Source organism: Chionomys nivalis, chromosome 3 (assembly GCF_950005125.1).
Source record: "Chionomys nivalis chromosome 3, mChiNiv1.1, whole genome shotgun sequence".
Classification (NCBI taxonomy): domain Eukaryota; kingdom Metazoa; phylum Chordata; class Mammalia; order Rodentia; family Cricetidae; genus Chionomys; species Chionomys nivalis.
Window position 1 is genome coordinate 120,273,343 of NC_080088.1, and position 17,777 is coordinate 120,291,119.

Sequence of the window (17,777 nt, forward strand, 5' to 3'; positions counted from 1 at the left end):
GCAGTCAGTGCCCTTGACTGCTAAGCTATTTTTTCCAGGCCCCTGTTCTTTGTTTTTTCTTTCTTTCCTTTTATTTTTTAAAACATTTTTTTCTCATTTTACATACCTATCCCAGTTCCCACTCCATCCCCTCCCCCCACCCTCTCACCTCCCTCCCTCCATCCACTCTTCAGAGAGGGTAAGACAACAAAGTCAATGGGGAGTCAACAAAGTCTGACAGACACATCACTTTGAGGCAGGACCAAGTCCTCCTTCCTATATCTAGGCTGAGCAAAGAAGTCCTTCAAAACGAATGGGCTCCAAAAAGCCAGTTCAAGCACTAGGGACAAACCCTAGTCTCACTGCCAGTGTCCCCACAGCCTGCCCCAGACACACACTGTCACCACATTCAAAGGGCCCAGTTTGGTCCTATGCTGGTTCCCCCGCTGTCAGGCCTGAGTCAGTGAGCTCCCATTAGCTCAAGTCAGCTGTTTTTGTAAGTATCCCCATCATGGTCTTGACGCCTTTGCTCATTATTATTGCTCCTCCCTCTCTGACTGGTCTCCAGAAGCTCGGCCCAGTGTTAACTGCCTCCATCAGTTGCTGGATGAAGGTTCTATAATGACAACACAGCTATCAATCTGATTACAGGGAAGGCCAATTCAGGCACCCTAGCCACTTTTGTTTAGGTTCTTAGCTGGGGTCCTTCTTGTAGATCCTGAGAATTTCCCTGGTGCCAGGTTTCACACTAGTCCCACAATGGCTCCCACAATCAAGATATCTCTTTCCTTGTTCTCCCTCTCTTCTTCTCCCACCTGGACCATCCCATTCCCTCATGTGCCCCTCCTCCCCTCCTCCACCCCCACATTCCCAATTCACTCAGGAGATCCTGTCTATTTCTCTATTCCTAGGAAGATCCATGTATGTCTCTTTTAGGGTTCTCCTTTTTACCTAGCTTCTCTGGGGTTGTGGACTATAGGCTTGCTATCCATTGTTTTACGTTCAATATACCATGTCTGTCTTTCTGGATCTGGGTTACCTCACTCAGGATGTGCTTTTTTTTTTCTTTTTGTGCCACCCATTTGCCTGCAAATTTAAAGATGTCATTTTTTTTTTTTTACCAATGAGTAGTATTCAACTGTATAAATGTGCCGCATTTTCTTTATCTATTCTTTGGTTCAGTGGGCATCCAGGTAGTTTCCATGTTCTAGCTAATAAGATAATACTATGAACATGGTTGAGCAAATGTTCTTGTGGTATGAGTGTGCATCCTTTGAGCATATGCCCAAGAGTGGTATTGTTGGCTCTTGAGGCAGGTTGACTCCCAAGTGTCTGAGAAACTGCCATGCTGATTTCCAAAGTGGCTGTATGAGTTTGCACTCCCACCAGCAATAGAGGAATATTCCCCTTATTCTACATCCTCTCCAGCATAAACTATCACTGTGTCTTTGATCTTAGCCATTCTGACTGGTGTAAAATGGTATCTCAGAGTCATTTTGATTTTCATTTCCCTTATGGCCTAGGATGTTGAGCAATTCCTTAAGTGTTTTTTGGCCATTTGCAATTCTTTTGCTGAGAATTTTTTGTTTAGATCTGTACTCCATTTTTTAATTGGATTATTTGGTATTTTGATGTCTAATTTCTTGAGTTCTTTATATATTTTGGAGATCATTCCTCTGTCCAACGTGGGGTTGTTGAAGATCTTTTCCCATTTTATAGGCTGCCATTTTGTCTTTGCTTCTCAGTTTCAGGGGGTCTCATTTATTAATTGTTGCTCTCAATGTCTGTGCTACTGGTGTTATGTATAACATCAGGAAGTGTGTTCAAGGCTACTTCCTATTTTCTCTTCTTTGAATTTCAGTGTGGCTGGATTTCTATTGAAGTCTTTGATCCATTTGGACTTGAGTTTTGTGTATGGGATAGACATGGATCTATTTTCATTCTTGTAAATGTTGACATCCAGTTATGACAGCACTATTTGTTGAACATGCTTTCTTTTTTCGATTGTATAATTTTAGCTTCTTTGTCAAAACTTAGGTGTTCACAGGTGTGTGAATTAATATCAGGGTCTCCGATTTGATTCCATTGGTCCATCTCTCTTTTTTCATGCTAATACCAAGCTGTTTTCGTCACCACCGCTCTATGGTAGAGCTTGAAGTCAGGAATGATGATGCCTCCAGAAATTCCTGTATTGCACAGCATTGTTTTGGCTATTCTGGGTTGTTTTTCCATATGAAGCTGATTATTATTCTTTCAAGGTCTGTGAAGAATTGTGTTATGATTTTGATAGGGACTGCATTGAATCTGTAGATTGCTTTTGGTAAGATTGCCATTTTTATTATGTTCATCCTACCTATCCAAGAGCATGGGAGATCTTTCACTTCTTTGGTTAACATTACCCCAAGATATCTTATGTTATTTGTGGCTACTGTAAAGAGTGATGCTTCTCTTATTTCTTTCTCAGCACTCTTATCAATTATATATAGGAAGGTTACTGATTTTTTTTCTTAGTTGATCCTGCCATATTACTGAAGGTATTTATCAGCTGTAGGAGTTCCCTGGTAGAATTTTTCTACACAGAAAAATTAATTTTGTACCCAGATTAGAGAACCATGAGCATAGAGCTAACAGAGAAGGGACTGGCAAAATCTGATGATCACTGAAAGGGAAAACCCCCACAATGTTTTGTATGACAGCTACATAATTAATCCTGCTGAGATGTCATATAAAAACTGTCACACAATCTACTATAATGGATTATTTAAAGTAAACATCTGTATTAAGGCTACAAGTAAAATACATGACTAGGATGAAACTTAGGCATAAAAGACTGAAATGACAAGTCAACATTGAAAACTACTGTTAGGGCTGGGGAGAGCTCTTATTGCAAAGGACTTAAGTTTACATCCCAGAACCCATATCATGCAGCCCACAACTGCCTATATCTATAGTTCCAGGGGATCTGATGCCCTCTTCTGGCCTCTATGACATAATTTTTAAAATCTCTCTCTCTCTCTCTCTCTCTCTCTCTCTCTCTCTCTCTCTCTCTCTCTCACACACACACACACACACACACACACACAATCTGCTCTAAAAACTAGGCACAGGGCTGGCAAGAGAGCCCACTGTTGGGCAAAGACACCTGTGCCAAGCCTGATGTCCTGAATTCCAGGACCTGTATGATGGAAGAACAGAGAGAGACTACTGTATCTCGCCCCCCACCCCACCCCTACACTGAGCAAAAAGAAAGTAATACATTTTTTAAAAAAAGAACAAACAGAAACAGGCAATGACAAAGGTTTATAATCGTTTTAGAAGGAATGTGGGCAGGAAGATTATGGCTCAAGGACACTAAACCTTTAAAAATCAGTAACAAAAAATTTTGCCCTTAAGAATTTAAATTTGCTTCGGTTCCATTGGTCTTCCTGTCTGTTTTTAATGCCAATACCAGGCTGTTTTCAGTACTGTAGCTCTGTAGTAGAGTTTGAAGTCAGGGACTGTGATGCCTCCAGAAGTTCCTTTATTGTACAGGATTGTTTTGGCTATCCTGTTTTTTTTTTTTTTCTTTTTTTGCTTTTCCATATGAAGTTGAATAACGTTCTTTCAAGGTCTGTGAAGAATTTTGCTGGGATTTTGATGGGTATTGCATTGAATCTGTAGATTGCTTTTGGTAAGATTGCCATTTTTACTATGTTAATTCTACCTACCCAAAAGCATGGGAGATCTTTTCATTTTTTGGTGTCTTCTTCAATTTCTTTCTTCAAAGTCTTAAAAGTTCTTGCCATACAGGTCTTTCATTTGTTTGGTTAGAGTTACTCTGAGATATTGTGTTATTTGTGCCTATTATGAAAGGTGACTGTTAACTACTTTTCTTAACTGATAAACCTCTCTGCCAATGCAGTAATTCCAATCAGATCAAATTAAAAGATGTCCAGGTTTAATGGCTGCCAGCGCTCCTAGGTGGCCCTTGGGAAAACACCAAGAGAAGAAGAATTGGAACGACCATGGGAAACATGGAGACCACATGTTCATGCTGGGGGGGGGGCAGTTTAAATAGCCTGTGGGAGTGGTCTTTACCTTCCCTGGGTAGGGTTCACCGTTTGGCGGGCTTTCTCGGTGGAGTTTGGACTGAGGCAATTCCCAGGGGAGGAGGCTTTGAAATGGAACTTTCCACCCAACATTCCAAAAAATTAATGCCAGGGACTGGGGTGAAGCCCCCAACTAAACAATCCAGACTCTTTGTATAAAGGGGTGCCAGGGAGCTGAGGTGATGCTTCCAACCAGTGATGCTTCTCTAATTTCTTTCTCAGTCCATTTATTATCTGTATAAAGAAGGGTTACTGATTTTTTAAAGTTAATCTTGTATCCTCCTACATTACTGAAGGTTTTATGAGTTGCAGAAGTTCCTTGGTAGAATTTTTGGGGCCACTTATGTAAACTATCATATCATCAGCTAATAGTGAGAGGCTGACGTCTTCTTTTCCGATTTGTATCCCCTTGGTCTCCTTTTGTTGTCTTACTGCTCTAGCTAGAACCTCAAGAACTATATTGAAGAGATATGAAGAGAGTGGACAACCTTGTGTTGTTCCTGGTTTTAGTTTGACTTTGAGTTTCTCGCCATTTAATTTGGTGCTGACTGTTGGCTTGTTATATATTGTCTTTATTATGTTGGGTATGTTCCTTGTATCCCTGCTCTCTCCAAGACCTTTATCATGAAAGGATGTATTTTGTCGAAGGCTTTTTCAGCATCTAATGAAATAACCATGAGGGTTTTTTTCCCCCAGTTTATTTATATGGTGGATTACATTGACAGATTTTCATATGTTGAACCATCCCTGCATCTCTGGGATGAAGCCAATTTGATCATGGTGGATGATTTTTCTGATGTGTTCTTGGATTCTGTTTGCAAGTATTTTACTGAGTATTTCTGCATCAATGTTCATGAGTGAGACTGGTCTGTAATTTTCTTTCTTAGCAATGTCTTTGTGTCATTTGGGTATCAGGGTAATTGTAGCCTCATAAAAGTGTTTGGCAATGTTCCTTCTGTTTCTATTGTGTGGAACAATTTTTGAGGAGTATTGGTATTAGTTCTTCTTTGAAATCTTGTAGAATTCTGCACTGAAACCACCTGGTCCTGGGCTTTTTTTGGTTGGGAGACTTTTGATGACTGTTCCTATTTCTTTAGCTGTTATAGGTCTATTTAATTTGGGAAATACACTTGAACGCATTGGCACAGGAGACCACTTCCTAAATACAACTCCAATAGCACAGACTCTGAGAGCAGTAATTAATAAATGGGACCTCCTGAAACTGAGAAGCTTCTGTAAAGCAAAGGACACGGTCAACAAGACAAAATGGCAGTCTACAGAATCAGAAAAGATCTTCACCAACCCCACATTGGACAGAGGGTTGATCTCCAAAATATACAAAGAACTCAAGAAATTGGTCATCAAAAGAACAAATTATCTAATTAAAAAAATACAGGGTACAGACATAAACAGAGAACTCTCAACAGAGGAATCTAAAATGGCTGAAAGACACTTAAGGAAATGCTCAACATCCTTAGTCATTAGAGAAATGCAAATCAAAACAATTCTGAGATTCCATCTTACATCTTTATGAATGGCCAAGATAAAAAACACTGATGACAACTTATGCTGGAGAGGTTGTGGGGAAAAGGGAACACTCCTCCATTGCTGGTAGGAGTGCAAACTTGTACAACCACTTTGGAAATCAGTATGGTGATTTCTCAGAAAATTAGGAAACCACCTTAGCAATATCGCTTTTGGGTATATACCAAAAGGATGCTCAACCATACCACAAAGACATGTGCTCAGCTATGTTCATAGCAGCATTATTTGTCATAGCCAGACCCTGGGAACAATTTAAATGCCCCTTGACTAAAGAATAGATAAACATGTAGTACATTTACACAGTGGAGTACTACACAGCAGAAAAAAACCAGGCAAATTTGTAGGCAAATGGGTGGATCTAGAAAACATCATATTGAGTGAGATAACCCAAACCTAGAAAGACAAATATCATCATATGTACTCACTTATAAACAGCTTTTAGACATAAAGCAAAGAAAAGCCAGCCTACAAATCACAATCCCAGAGAACCTAAAATAGACACACATGGATCTAATCTCCATGGGAAGTAGTAAAAGACTAGATCTCCTGAGCAAATTGGGAGCGTGGGCATCATGGGAGAGGGCAGAAGGGGAGGAGGGAGGAGGAGTGGGGAGTGGAGAAAAATATATAGCTCAATAAAAACAAACAAAAAAGAATTTAAAATTGCCCATCGCAAGAGTTATTTAGAGTTTTAGGAGAAATAAAACATTAAATATTTTTTCAAAACAAAACTGCTTGTTAGTGATTAGTGTCAAGTATTTCACTTGGTAAAAGTGACCAAGGTGTGGCGACAAAGAGATCTGACTCCGGAAATGATGTGCTTTGAGTTACAGTCACCCTCAGCACGCCACACGGGATCCTGAGAGCACACACCTACAGGACAGAGTTCTGTGGCACCATTTCCTCTGAACGGTTTTGAACGTTTCTGCAGTTCAAAGAGCTAAAGAAAAGTATAAAAACAACTGTCTTGAACATAAATGGCTTTGCTATTAAATAACAAACAAAATCCCCATTTTAAACCCACAAACCTAAACCGTGTCCACATTCTCTCTTCTCCTGTAAAAAAAAGCATGTTATAGTCTATGAATAAATAGAATTAGTTCATCTGTGATTGTAGTACTGCCTATGATCCCAGCGAATTGAGGCAAGTGTATTAGATCAAAACCATACTTGGCTATATAGTGATTGTGAGGTCATTCTGACCTACACAAAAGCCAGTCTCCTGAAACCAAAATATAAACACACACAAAAAATGAAGAAGTCTGTTAGAATGATTACATTAGCAAGCCTGTAAGATGTATTTGTAATTAATCTATGTTTTATCTTGCATAGTAACTAAAACACAAAGGAGCACAAAGAACAATCTGAGGATGTTAGAATACACCTAATTTTTCTTCTAAAATCACAGATTTTAAACCAAAAGAAGATGTCACTGGGCATCAAAGAGAATGGTTCTTTAGGAGAGGGGCTAGTCAGTTGGAAACTCTGGCCAAATTCCAATAATTTAAGAGTAAAATAAAATAGAGCAAGACATTTAAAATAGCAACCATAATCACAATGCAGGTCCAACTGCATTGTCTTTAGAACTAAAGTCATCCCAATAAAAAGGCATGATTATGGAATTAAAAATTATATACAATAGCCGGGCGGTGGTGGCGCACGCCTTTAATCCCAGCACTCGGGAGGCAGAGGCAGGCGGATCTCTGAGTTCAAGGCCAGCCTGGTGTACAAGAGCTAGTTCTAGGACAGGAACCAAAAGCTACGGAGAAACCCTGTCTCGAAAATCCCCCCCGCAAAAAAAATTATACACAATAATATTTTTATTTTTTTGGAATCCAGTCTTATGTAGCCCAGCCTAGCCTCCAACTCATGAAAATGACTTCAAACTCAACCTCCTGCCTCTGTCAAGTGAGTCACCATGCCCAGAACACACCATTATCAGTGAACACAGCCATAGGCAAAATACACACCTAGTTATGGAACAGACAGTGAGAACACCAGTGTGAACTGATAGTTGTTACACTGCTGACTAGGTATCTTTTGATTAACTATTTATCAACAACTATCATAGACTAGGCAACAGGAGGGATTAGAATAAATTTCTAGTTTTTATAGGTTTTACAGTCAAAATGGGGAGATTTAAAGATGTGTATTGTGTACTAACAAAAGGATTCCAAGTGTATATCCACCAATTTTCATAGTTCAAAACTTCAAGATGTCCAGTGCAGGGAGTGGAGTAAGTCCCGGATAGATGTGTATTGTTGATATGAGCTGCCCATGCCAAGGATCTGAATGCTTCAAGCCCACGGGAAAATGGCAGCTCCCTGCTGAGGCTCAGATAACGGTTATTGCCCCTACTCAGCTGAAACTCAACCACAGGTAAGAGTTATAATTTAAAATATAAATTTATAACTTAAAAGGGCAAGATTACAGACAATTCAGCAATCCAGTTCAATGGCTTTTTTACTTATACCATGTATGATGTTATGCAAGGTTTATATGATTTCCTTCCTACATTCCTCTATTTGATTCTAGGGATTAGCTTTGTCCTTCGTATTTTCTCCTTAAAAACAGGGTTTGATAATAGGGCCAAGAATGACGCACTTTGAAAAATGATACAGTCTTTACAGACTGATACTAACCAATTTGACAAAACTCAATGACAGAGGGTGCTAAGACATTGTCTGAGAGAATTCATACTGCTAAATGTATTAATCAGACTCTGTCAAATGGTTATGATAGATTGACTGATAGAATGTCTCTCCAGGAAGGTAATATGTGTATTATAAAAATTATGTCCAAGGATAAGACATTATCTTTAACTGGACAGACTTCACAATTTGGAATCCTCAGTGAGGGCATTAGAACAGAACACTGAACAGGAGATCCAGACTTTACAAAAGGCAGTGGCAATTTGAAAAGTTTGAGGACTTTATCGAATTTGACAACCAGGGACAAAAGGTACAAAGACAAAATGTAGCCTTATCAGTATGTACTGATATTCTGGGATAGCTTACCCAGAGTTATACCTGCTTTTCCAATGATATCAAAAAGAGCATCTGGCACCAAATACCCTACGGTAGTTAAAGAATATACATGGGAGTCCATATGTATGACTGATCTAAAGGAAATTAAACAAGCAATTGTATCTTATGGAATACATTCGTCCTTCATTAAGAAAATGGTCAAAACGTGGGCTTCAAGCAACAAAGCAACAAAGCAACTCCACAAGACTGGATTCAGTTAGTCTCAGCAGTCCTAAAAAATGGACCTCAGTTGCTTTGGAAGCATTATTGGAGAGAAGAAGCAAAAATTTTAGAGAAACAGGGAAAAGCAAAAGGACTTAAGATTTCCCAAGATCAAATTCTAGGCAAGGGTCTTTACTTTGATCCTTAGGATCAGGCTCTTTACAATGAACACACCTTGTCCCTATGTAGCACAGAAGCTTTAAATGCTTGGGACAGGATTCAGGAACCAAGAAAGAAAATTGAATGATATATTAGGGTTAAACAGGGTCAGAGAGAACCCTTTAGTGACTTTTTACAAAGTCTAACTAAGGCTGTATAGATAGGGGCAACAGACCCAGAAGCTAGATGTGTACTAATTGAATCTTTGGCTTTTGAGAATGTCAACTTAGAATGCAAAAAGATCCTTGGGCCTTTAAAGGTCAGATCAGCACCAATGAATGAATGGATCTTCCATATAATGAATATTGAGACACTTGACTATAGTACTGAAGCTTGGATAGAAGCAATTTCCAATGGTATGAGGAGACATCAAAATACCAAATGTTTTAATTGTGGTAGAATAGGACATCTGAGAAGGGATTGTAGACAAGGAATTCCTAGGAATAATGTCTCCTCTGGGAATGGCAAGAATAGGAGGACTCAGCCTTCAGGTATATGTAGGAGGTGTGGCAAAGGCTGACATTGGACCAATGAATGTAGGTCAACAAAGGACAGACAAGGCAACCCTATACCATCGGAAAACTCCTTGGGGGGCCTGAAATGTGGTCCAATCATTCCCAGTTACTGTGAAAAATGTGTCTCACCAGAAAAAATTAAAAAATCCAGTGCCTACTATAAAAAAAACATTCTGGTCTGGATGATGGAATAGATGTGGAGGATGAATTGAACACTCCAGTAGAACATAGGAAATGCATATTCAGGCAGACTTCTATAAATGATCAAAGACCAAAGCTAAGAGTGTGTATAAATGACATTTTATTGAAGGCTTACTAGACACAGGTGCGAATGTAAGTATCATTACCCCAAAATCGTGGCATCTGAATTGCCCTCTTCAAGAGGTAGATGTTCAGTTCCTCTAGAAATTGGAACCCTATCTTAAGTAAAATAAAGCACGAGATGGGTCAAATGCATAGGGCCAAAAGGACAGAGAGGAAGGCTGAGGCCATATGTGGCTAATATTGCAGTGAATTTGTGGGGTCGAGACCTATTGCAGCAATGGAATACCCAGATTAATATTCCTGCAGCCCCCAAAACTTATGTTTCTGGGGAGGTCCCTGATTGTTCAGCATAGCAAGACAGCAATGCCGAACAGAGGCACCTAGGGAAGCATGTGTCCTGCCTGAGTTTCCAGGGTGTAGAAAAAACTGGAGACAGACTATATCACTTTGTAGCCCAGGCTGCTCTATAGACCAGGCTGACCTTAAAGTTGCAATTCTTCTTCCTTAGTTTCCCAAGAACAGGTTACAGTTATCTTCATGTTACAGGTGATGTTTCCTCTGATCTCAATCATGGCAGCAGTGCCAGCCCTTGTACTTTGCAAGGACAATTTATGGCTGGGTATTAAGAGCCACCAAAAGTTTGACAGACATAAAGGAAAAGCAAAAGGACATCATTCAGAGTGAGAGCAGTGAGCTGATCATAGGAAGGTTGCCTCTAGGACCTGGACCTCCAAGTCTGGCCTGCTGTTTCTCTTCCTCTTATCTACCATTGGTGTTCCTTCCTCCAAAATGCAGATGCTTTCTAAGAGCTATCCTTAGCCACACTGTAGTCTATTACAAACAGCTACACCAGACATAGGCGATCTCTCAAGTTTACCAGGGGAAAGGGGCAACAGGCAGCATGCTCCTCGGAGGGGTGGTGGTGTGGGACAATGGCCTGTATTCTGTCAATTATATTTTAAATAAATGCCGATTGGCCAGTAGTCAGGCAGGAAGTATAGGCGAGACAACCAGACAGGAAGTAGAGGCAGGTCAATGAGAACAGGAGAATTCCTCTGCAGTTCTGATCCAGCCAAAGAGCAAGCAAGATGTGATTGCCTCGCTGAAAAAGGTACCAAGTCATGTGGCTAACACAGACAAGAATAATGGGGTAATATACGTTTTAAGAGTTAATAAGAAGCCTGAGCTAATGGGCCAATCAGTTTATAACTAATGTAGATCTCTATGTGATTTTCTTGGGACTAAACAGCTGGGGAACCAGGCAGGACAGAAACCCCGATGACAGGGCGAGGTCTGCTTTGGTGTTCTTCCCAGAACTATTTAATTTCTTTTATCTGGTTAGTTTGTCTCAGACCACAGGTGCAGGCCCTTCCTCAGAGTTCCTGCTTCACCCTTTGACCCTAATATTTGCACATTGCCATCTACAATCTTTCACCTATACATGCCTGTGGCTACTGGGTTGGGGGGGGGTGTCGATTTTTACCCTCTGTAGATAATGTCAAGCAGTTTCCATAGTGACTATCACTGTACACTTGATGTGGGAGTGTCATATATCAATCTGTTGATTTCATTGGTTAAGTAATAAAGAAACTGCTTGGCCCTCATAGGTTAAAACATAGGTGGGTGGAGTAAACAGAACAGAATGCTGGGAGGAAGAGGAAGTGAGCTCAGACTCGACAGCTCTGCTCTCTGGAGCAGACGCCATGCTCCCCTCTCCCCGGCAGACGCAATAAAGCTCCGACCCAGGATGGACGTAGGCTAGAATCTTCCCGGTAAGCACACCTTGGGGCGCTACACACATGAATAGAAATGGGCCAAGCAGTGTTTAAAAGAATACAATTTGTGTGTTTTTATTTCGGGGCATAAGCTAGCTAGGCAGCCATGAGCCGGGCTGTGGGAAGAGGCCCACAGCTCCTACTACATACACTCTCCCAAGAAATATAAGAAGATTCTAGGTGTGGCGAGGGTTTCATCTTGAGCTGTTCTGGTGGCTGTGCAGTGCTATTTCAGAGGTTTACAGTTTGCTTTCCTGGTTTCTAATGAACTAAGTGCTATATTCTCAAGGAGGGCTCTCCTATCCTTAGCTAACAGGCAGAGCATTTTCATAACCTGAAGTGATAACTCCTGGGTCATTGGTCAGGTATCCTAGGAACCTACAGCATGATTAATAAAAACCCAGAGACAGATATTGGGGTCCAGCATGATTTTCAGAAAAGCAAAAAAGCCAGCCACTGGCTTTTACCTCTACCTCGTGCCAAAACGGCAATCCTGCCTCCAGGAATCCTCAGAATGAGACTGTCTGAGAGCTGTCACCCATCTTATATTCCCCTCTAGGGATGGGATTAAGGGTGTGCACCACTACTGCCAGGTTTCTATTACAAACTACTGTGGTTATTGGGATTAAAGATGTGTGTCACCACTGCCTGGTTTGTAAGGCTCACCAGTGGGGTTGTTTTACTCTCTGAGCTTCATGCAAGCTTTACTTATTAAAATACAAATGAAATATCACTCTACAAGGACCCCACAGGAAGAACAGTTACCGTTATTTTACAGTTTGATGTTTTGGGGTGGGTCACGTGGCAGATCTAACCCTTGCTAACTTTTAGCACTTCCAGTTCCTTCAATAGTCAGGGGCAATCTAGACATTCCTGACAGTCAAAGCAAGTAACCTAGAACCATTTATTCTGGCTTCCACTAAGGACGGTGGCCCATGACCTGCACTTCCACTCAGGATTGTGGCCCATGATCTACACCATACTTTCATGTTTTGCTCGTTTGCCACAACTTCCTTGACTCCTGGGTATCCTGGAAGTGGACAACTGTGATCTTTTTCAAATCTCCATCTGGTCACTTTCTCCTTTAATCAGTCTAAAATCCTCTTGACAGCATCTTGGTACTAACTCAGCACCTTCCTCTTTTGAGAGCCTCCCCTCAGCTCTTGTGTACTGCAGGTCACTGAGGACCCCAGTTTCTTTTCTTTCTTCTTCATTTTATTTTATTTTATTTTTTTATTTTCCGAGGCAGTGTTTCACTGTAGCTTTGGAGTCTTTCCTGGAACCAGTTTCTTTAGCGTCTACACAGTAGCCTGTGCTCCCATTCAGCTTTCTGGACATTGCTTCTATGATTTTTGAAATATGAGCTGTTTTCCATACTGTCCTTTCAACCTAGGCTGATAGAACAATCTACAGCTGAGTGCTGGTTTTATCTACAATGGCTTTTACTTTCTTGATACTTTCCCACATTAAATCAAAGAGAACTGCATTTTATCATAATCTTCTTGGTATTTGGGTCTCAGTGTGTTACTGTGGAGGTGCATGACTCTCTTTTGACCCTGATAAATAATAAGAAATAAAAACTAGTATTAGCAGGTGCTTCCTTCCACTGTCTGTTGAATGAGATTTTACTTGGGCACACTGCAGATTCCCCTAGATTCTGTGATGCAGTGTATCAGAGATTTTACTTGGGCACACTGCAGATTTCCCTTACATTCTGTGATGCAGTGTATCAGAGATTAGAATCTTGTTTTAATTACACCATTTGTATATATGCTACACAATACAGAACATAAGAAATAAAAGCTAGGTAGTTGATGTGGGAGTGTCATATATCAATCTGTTGAGTTCATTGGTTAATTAATAAAGAAACTGCTTGGCCTGATAGGTTAGAACATAGGTAGGTGGAGTAGACAGAACAGAATGCTGGGAAGAAGGGAAGTGAGCCAGACGCCATGCCTCTGTTCTCCAGGGCAGACGCAATGAAGCAAGCCACCAGGTCAGACATGCTGAATCTTTCCCGGTAAGACTGGTGCTACACAGATTATTAAAAATGGGTTAGCAAGATATGAGAGTTAGCCAAGAAGAGGCTAGCTATAATGGGCCAAGCAGTGTTTAAAAGAATACAATTTGTGCATTGTTATTTTGGGGCATAAGCTAGCCAGGCGGCTGGGAGCCAAGTGGCAGGAATGCAGCCTGCAGCTCCTTCAAAAGGTAGTGGACTCCTTTAAATCCAGCACTCAGGAGGCAGAGGCAGGCAGATTTTGGGTTCTAGACCAGTGTGGTCTACAGAGTGAGTTCCAGGACAGCTAGGGCTACACAGAGAAACCCTGTCTCGAAAAACAAAAACAAAAAAGCCAAAACAAAAAGAAAAAAGAAAGTTACAGGGTGTAAGTGATTTGGCTTGAGGTACTAACAGAACAGTTACGTGACACATCAATCTGAAATTCATATTTCACACTGTGTGGTTTTAGTGTGCTTTCTAGGAAATTATTGGTACTGACTTTATTTCACCTAAAGATTTTATCACCGTATATAAGACTTTTTTTTTTTTAAAGGCAGAGCCTCTCTATGAAACTCACTCTGTAGACATGACTAACCTAAAGCTCACAGAAATCTACTTGTTCCTGCTTCTCAATGGCTGAGATTTAAGGCCACCTCAGGTTGCTCAAGATTTATTGGTTTTTTTTTTTAATATTTTTTAGAATTATTTTCGTTTTATGTATTTTATGTTGATTTATTTTGTACATGGGTGATCTGTCTACATGCATGTCTTAATGCCAGAAGAGGGCATCAGATCCCATTACAGATGGTTGTGAGTTACCATGTGGTTGCTGGGAATTGAGCTCAGGTCCTCTGGAAGAGCAGCCATTGCTCTTAAACTCTAAGCCATCTCTCCAGGCCTAATTCGTTCTGTTTTTTTTTTTTTTAAATCAAAACAGGGTTTCTCTGTGTAGCCCCAGCTGTCTTGGAAATCGCTCTGTAGATCAGGCTGGCTTCAAACATAGAGAGATCTTACTGCCTCTGTCTCTGGAGTGCTGGGATAAAAGGTGTGCACCACCATTACCTGGCTGAGATGCATTCTATTTAAATGATTTTATTTTATTGTCTTTGTCATGTTCACTTCACACTTTGATGTAAAAAAAACTGGAGAAGTGCAATTTGGTATTAAATATTAAGGAATAAATAAAAATAAACAGCATTAAGTGGTCTCTCTCCAACCCATGGCATATTCTGTCAATATTCTAAGACACAGCCCTCGTTGGCAGGCTAGGTAATAACCTGCCCTATGTGTCATGCTCATTTTCTCCTCCTGTCTGAAATCACACTCCCCTCTCCTGGAAGGCTGATGTCGCTGCCAGTGTCAGCCCTATCATTCTCCAGAGAAAAGACCTAGTGACCCGCCATTGTGGCCAACTTTCTTTGCTCTCTTTCTGGGAGGTGAACGACTTGGTTTCTAGAGCTTATTCCTGTCTTTTTGGTGCTTGGTGCGGGTACACCCTCATACCTAAACAGCTAGAAGGGAACAGCTCCAGTGCGGGTCACGCCCTCACATGCAGGAGGGAACAGCTCTGGTGCTTTTCTTCTTTAAACCACGTAACAAACCATGTGTAAATGGAAAATACTCGGTATAAATACTACTACTATGGGCAAGCCTTCTTTGTGGTGGTGCTGGGAATCTACTGCCAGATCAACCGGCTCTTATTTCTCATCTCTTTCCATAACAAGCACTGCATTTACTCTAACTCTACTGAGGTACAATTCACACACCATAAAAACTAACCCATTTTAGATACAAAATTTTAATCAATTTCTCTGAAATCACTACACTCTAGTTTTTGCCTCCATTTGCAGTTAATCTTCCTACTTCTCTCCAGTCCCAGGCAACTACCTAATCCACTTCTTGTCCAGACATATGTGTTGTTTGGGGGATTTCATACACAGGAAGTAACTGTGCCTGGCTTCCTTTACTTAGCATAGTACGAGCTTCATCTGTATTGAAGCATGTACTAGAATTTCATTTTATGAACATGGTGTATATATATATAGTACACAAACATGTTTTTATATGAAGTGCATAGACACATATGTGCAAGTCAGAAGTTAATTCTGGTGTCTTCTGTTTTCCAACTGATTTTTCGAGGCAGAGTCCCAGCCTAATTAGAGCTAACAGAGTAGACCAGGCTCCCTGGCCAGCAAACCCCTGGAGATGCTCTTACCCCTGCCTCCCCTTAACCGGGGTTACACGTACATGCCACTAGCCTAGGTTATTACATGGGTGCTGGGTCCCATGCTTGCAGGGTAAGCACTTTACTGAAGAGACCATCTCCTTGCCCCTCAGTACTTCATTATTAAATATGAAATAATATTCCACTGTATAGATAAACAATTTGTTTACACACTCACCTCTATTTTTTGAAAAATGTATATTCTTTTAAGATCTTTGAAATCAGAAGACATTCCTAATGCTTAGTTTTTCAAGTACTTGGATGTGTTCTCTCCCCTCTCCTTCCTCCCTCTCTGTCTCTCTCTCTCTGTCTCTCTGTCTCTCTCTCTTGGAGTCACTGAATGAAACTGTCATCAATACAAAGTAACCAACCTCACAAAAGAGCCATCAAAGTCACAAGCAGGTGGACACCCACCCCACTTATTTTGAAGGAAGGACCTCAGTGGCGAGCATTAGGCTCAAGCAGTCAGTGGGTACAGATTTAGAATATAACAGTGTAGCAGATGATAGACTACAGACTGGACTATTTATATTAGACTACTTATTGGTCTATCAAACCAAAGCCCATCATATGATTAACTAGAAGTAGAGGGAGGCCCGCTGAGGTGAACACATGGGGGTGGGGATGGGGATGACTGACAGGAGAGTCTTACTGTTATTGGTGCTGTTGCCATTGAAAGGCCCGGAAGAGCTACTACTGTCTTTCTCCTTATCTTGGTTTTCAAAGTCCATATTAAGAGACCTGCAAAAAAAAAATTGAACAGGTAAATTTCAGTTTTGTTTAAGAAAGAACCTCTAAAAAATATTTATTTATTTATTTATTATTTATTGTGCATACAATATTCTGTCTGTGTGTATGACTGCAGGCCAGAAGAGGGCACCAGACCCCATTACAGATGGTTGTGAGCCACCATGTGGTTGCTGGGAATTAAATTCAGGACTTTTGGAAGAGCAGGCAATGCTCTTAACCTTTGAGCCATCTCTCCAGCCCCTTAAGAAAGAACTTAACAAGGCCAATCATTAGACAGTGTTCTAAAATGTTAAGTTACTAGGGAAATGATGATCTCTTCTGAACTATGGATACAGTCTACCAGTGTCAGTTCAAGAATTCTCCTGGCTACAAAATGCACTCCTGTGTAGCTGGATCTTTCAGTCTCTCTTAACACTCATCCTTTATTTCCTTTCTTTTGCTTTTTCAAGACAGGGTTTCTCTGCATAACAGCTCTGGCTGTCCTGGAACTAGCTCTTGTAGACCAGGCTAGCCTCAAACTCACAGGGATCTGACTGCCTCTGACTCTGGAGTGATGGGATTAAAGGTGGGTGCCACTGTTGCCTGGCTTTATTTTCTTGTGATAAAAATCTGGACAGAGAAATGCTGGGTAAGAGCAAGCACATTTTGGGACTTTTATACCCAAGCAACAGTTTTTAGAGAGGGTACACTGAAAACTCTCTAAGGTGAAAACATCTGTGCTTCTAACAACATTCTTAAAAATAAATATAATAAACAGCTGGGCGGTAGTGGTGCCTGCCTTTAATCCTAGCACTCAGGAGGCAGAGGCAGGTGGACCTCTAAGTTCGAGGCCAGCCTGGTCTATAAGAGCTAGTTCCTGGACAGTTACGGCAGTGCCTCAAAAAAACCATTAAATGAATAAATAAAATAAATAAAGATAAACAAAGGCCACTTACACCAAGATGGTAGAAAATACCTGCAATCATGTAACTGGTAAGAACTTGTAGAGAATGGCAAGAATCAAAAGCTAGATTAACAGTCAAGTGTTGGGAAGGACAAGGCTGGGAACCTTACGCACTGAGATGCTGACGTTAATTGAATCTGACAATCTGGCCAACAGTCTAATCATGCATCTCATTTTGGAGTTCCAGCCTCCAGAACCCTGAGAAAGTAAATTTCTGTTGTCTAAGCCACCTAGGTTATATGGTATTTTGTATGGTAGCATGAGTTAATAAGGAGTACAGATCAT

The 17,777-nt window shown here is 40.8% G+C and overlaps 1 protein-coding gene across 1 annotated transcript in view; it reads right to left on the reverse strand.

Moving 5' to 3' along the window:
• Positions 1–17,777, reverse strand: part of Sppl3 (signal peptide peptidase like 3) — a 105,736-nt gene that overhangs the window by 14,338 nt on the left and 73,621 nt on the right. The window contains exon 3 of the mRNA XM_057763882.1: positions 16,452–16,540. Within this exon, the coding sequence (XP_057619865.1) occupies positions 16,452–16,540 (89 nt within the window). The remainder of the gene's footprint in view (positions 1–16,451; positions 16,541–17,777) is intronic.